Source organism: Bidens hawaiensis, unplaced genomic scaffold, assembly GCF_021521415.1.
Source record: "Bidens hawaiensis isolate Kalapana, Puna unplaced genomic scaffold, B.hawaiensis_p1.1 tig00011131_1, whole genome shotgun sequence".
In the NCBI taxonomy this organism is placed as follows: domain Eukaryota; kingdom Viridiplantae; phylum Streptophyta; class Magnoliopsida; order Asterales; family Asteraceae; genus Bidens; species Bidens hawaiensis.
In genome coordinates this window covers 485,850-489,727 of record NW_027491859.1, presented here as the reverse complement: position 1 = coordinate 489,727, position 3,878 = coordinate 485,850, and the positions used below count along the sequence as shown (strand labels likewise).

At 34.5% G+C, this 3,878-nt stretch overlaps 1 protein-coding gene across 2 annotated transcripts; it reads left to right on the top strand.

Annotated features, from left to right (window-relative positions):
* Nucleotides 1–601: 601 nt before the first annotated feature.
* Nucleotides 602–2,754, top strand: LOC143537149 (uncharacterized). Of its 2 annotated transcripts, XM_077030978.1 has the most exons (5): nt 602–621; nt 1,041–1,303; nt 1,387–1,492; nt 2,138–2,281; nt 2,375–2,754. In XM_077030978.1, exons 2-5 carry the CDS (start codon nt 1,053–1,055, stop codon nt 2,573–2,575), a joined length of 702 nt encoding a protein of 233 aa, XP_076887093.1. In that variant the 5' UTR covers nt 602–621; nt 1,041–1,052; the 3' UTR covers nt 2,576–2,754. The 2 variants fall into 2 exon arrangements, with proteins under 2 accessions (XP_076887093.1, XP_076887092.1); XM_077030977.1 differs by lacking the exon at nt 602–621 and having other exon boundaries at nt 903–1,303.
* The last annotated feature ends 1,124 nt before the right edge of the window (nt 2,755–3,878 follow it).

Below are 3,878 nucleotides of genomic sequence, written 5' to 3'. Positions count from 1 at the left end.
ACTCTTCCACTAACTCCTTCAACGTCTTTTGACCACGTGCTGGGAGTCTCCAGTAGCGAAATATGAGGTGGACTTGGTCATAGAGCCGTTACATCTTTCAAATATAATGTTATACACAGGAAACAATCGTTAGTAAATTATGAGTACTGAGGATCCTTGATCCTGACGGGATCTGACTAAGGATAACTGATCCAGAAATATGTCAGGATAACGTATCCACAGTGTCAAATTTCGGTGCCCTAACAATATATATTATGTTATATATCAAAATTTAATTGAAAAAAAATAACAATAATTAAAAATATATAAAACTTATTAATATATAGTAAACGAGCCACTCTCGATTTTGAAAAACTACTCACAAACCAAACTCAAGTTTCAAAAATAAAGATCAAAACGAGCTAAACTCAAGCTGAATATACAAGATGAGGGAGTGAAAATGAGGTGTTTTTTTTAACATACCCTAGTTGCACAAATTTAACCCCTTTGACAGTACAAAGCGTTATTTCTGGAATTCGAAGGAAAAGAGAAGTGAGTGATTATTCATTCACATAACATAAACACACCTACGGATTTTCTTCCTTTTCAATTACCTACCGGTGCTCACGATCAGATTAACCGGTTCGTTTCTCTTAACGCCTATTCGCTTATCTTTTTCTTTTCGGGTGTTAATTTGGGCATATATCGATTTTGCCTTTATTTATTGGGTTACAGTTCAATTGTTTGTATGTTTTGTCTCAATGAGTGTTTTTTCCATTTTTTATATAACCTAATAATTATGATCATATGTATGTATAATTTGTTGTTTCCGTTGTGATTCTTGTTTCCCATTGTTCTTAAGATTTTAGCCACAAATACTCGTGTTTAAGCTTCATAAATATCCTATTGCTGTTTGATTCGATTCATTCAATGCTTTTTCTTTCTGCTCAGTTGGTAGCTAGGTATATAACTAACCTGTAACAAAGTATCTTAAAAGTACACATGTTTACACGAGTTGAAGTTATCTCTAATTATGGTTTTGTATTCTTCATATGTTGCAGCTTCTTTTTATCATGGAAGGACACGAGAGCTTGCTTGATTCCATTTTTGATGTTGAAGATATGGAAGATGTTGATATGGTTGACGTTGAACATGGGCAAGTGATTGAGAACAATCATGAACCTGAGTTACAACAAACCAAGAGCATGGGTGATAATGCACTGGTTCAACAACCGCAAAGTAAAAATCAGAAACGTAGGAGTAAAAGGAAGAAAAATAAGAAAAAGAAAGGTCGTTCGGGCTCTGATGTCCCGGATATTAATAGGTGATTGTGATGATTATTAACCTTCACTATATGTGATTATTATGTTGAATGGCGAATGGTTATTAGTTTCGTTTTTCGTTCAGATTTGTTTTAGATACTTGTAGGCGTTTAAAAGAAAAGAAGTCTTACTTGGTATGGACTGCAGTGGGCTGTCTTGGTGTTTCTGCTCTGAGTGATCTTGTGAAAGAGGTATTGTGTTTTTTCGAAAGCTATTATCATCATCTAATCAAGTGTTTAAGCAGCGTTTACTAATGTATAATGTAGTACTATTATAATTTACTTATGTGCATGACTAGAAAACCTGTTTTTCTAGGATTATAAGTATCAGGCTTATTATTAGTGCATACTCTGGTTGAAAACCATGAATTCGCCACGGTTTAACGGATTGGGTAATGGGTCAAGATTAGTTTGAGTTGGTTTGGTTTGGTTTTCACTTTGCAAACACATTCTTGGTTCATCTTTGGAATTATATTAAAATGTTAATGTTGAAGTAATGATTACAAGATGAGTATTATAATAATAATAATAATAATAATAATAATAATAATAATAATAATAATAATAAGTATGATTTAGGAGGTTGTATGCTATAAACACAGGCCTTTGGTGATCCCCATTTGATCAGTTTCTGTTTAGCTAAAAGCTTTGATATCGATCCGTTTGAATCAAACATAAATGTCTGTTTAACTATTTTGTCATATATTGATAGTTTTTTTTTTGAATGGCCATATCTTGATAGTGTCTGATGACTCTGATCGGTTTCAACTTGTTGCTTTGTTTAGAATGTGATTATTTACTTAATTAGATTTCGTAATAATGATGAAATGGTAATAGGTGGATGCAATTCAAGCTTGTGGTGGTCAGAAAACCGCTGATGGAAGACGCTTTAAATGTGGTGGTGGGATTTTGTGGAACATCTTGAAAGCCCGTGATCCAAATGCTTTTAAGGAGATTATGAAAAAAGGAAAGGAGTTTGAGGTGCGTTGATAACTTACATCTTTTTGAACACATTAATGTTTGCGTTTGAATCTTTATCTGGTAATGATTAGTGGATTATTACTGTCTTTGCAGAAGCAATTTAAACGACCTGATTTGAGGAAAGAACCGAACCAGAACAAACAGACGTGTTCTAAAGCAGGTGATTATGCAGCAGAGGGAGAATCTAGTGGAGTTGAAGAAAGACAGATTCAGAAAAAACCTGTTCATGAGAGAATTCGTGTGCCCGTTTCCTATGATGATTTGCTTCAAACTGAGGATCCAAAAGACATATAGCCTGCTTTATGCAGGAAGTTTTGTGATGGTTTTATTTCTGAATTTTGGTACTTTTACGCTTATGTCTATTGGTTGTTCTCGCAGAGAAGTATGGCAAATGAATGGAAGCGTTTTAATGCGCATTTGTTACAAAGTTACTTGCACAAATTTTGATGTCATATTTACAACATTAGGATTTGAGGAACAGACTTTTTTGTCTTTGAAGAGAAGTTTCTTTTTTGTTGCAAGATGTACATGAATGACCTGCTTCATGTCCTTTTATCGTCACTTTCTTAATAATTGCACATATCTTAACTTTTGTTGACTTGTTGGTATTTCCGTTATCTTGACATTGACTTTTTTGTACACAGGATTTAAACCAAAAAATTTAGATACAAATCATTTATTTATCTAACGAAATATAATACAGGGTGTTTTGGTTCGTCGAATGTTTTTTTTTTCAGGTGGGACTTGAACTCAAGACCTCCCATTTTTTAAATGATGTCTTTGAGCTTTGACCGCCTCATCTCAACCATTTGGCCAATGGATCATTGGCATGAATGTGTTTGGTTGGTAAAAACATGTAAAAAGACATTACCCAAAATTAGCAAATACAAACCAATGAACCACCATGTCTATTACTAATCACGTTGAGACCGATCTAAAACAAACTATTCCAAGCTAATTGAGGCAGTTCACAGGTTCGGGACAGAACGAGTTTCGGGTCGAAATAGTTTTTTAACTCGGAACAGTTTTATGGTTTAGGGTCGAAAAGGCTTTTCAGGTTGGTACAGGTTTCGGAGAGAGAGAGAGAGAGGATTAGGGTACGTATTTTTGTTTTGAATCATTACTTCGTTTGATTGAATGTGAGTGTGTTAATGTAAAATTCAATATCGCTTGAAAGAGATTATTGCCACATATTTTATCACAGATTCGCGTTTTTTGACACATGAGGATTTTAAGAAACAAACATGCCACATCGATCATCACATGCTATCTTTAGGATTCCGCTAGTCAGAGATCGTTGGGAGAAAATATGTTAAATGGTGGGATTGTCACTAAATATTTTGTAAGTCGGTACTGTTGTTGTCCAATAGACAACAGTTAAGCTTATTTAAAATCCAAAATTTCAATTAGAAAAAGGAAATTTGGTTTTTATTGGTTCCAACTATCGTCTTTTGGTCACTGCCCGTCCCGACTAACGAATTGGCTGCTGACAGTCCCAACTTTTAACGTATTGTTCCTACCGGTCCGCGACTAACAGAATTCTAACGTTATTAGTTTCAGGTCGCCGGAAAAACGTTTTTGGCCGGAAAACACACAT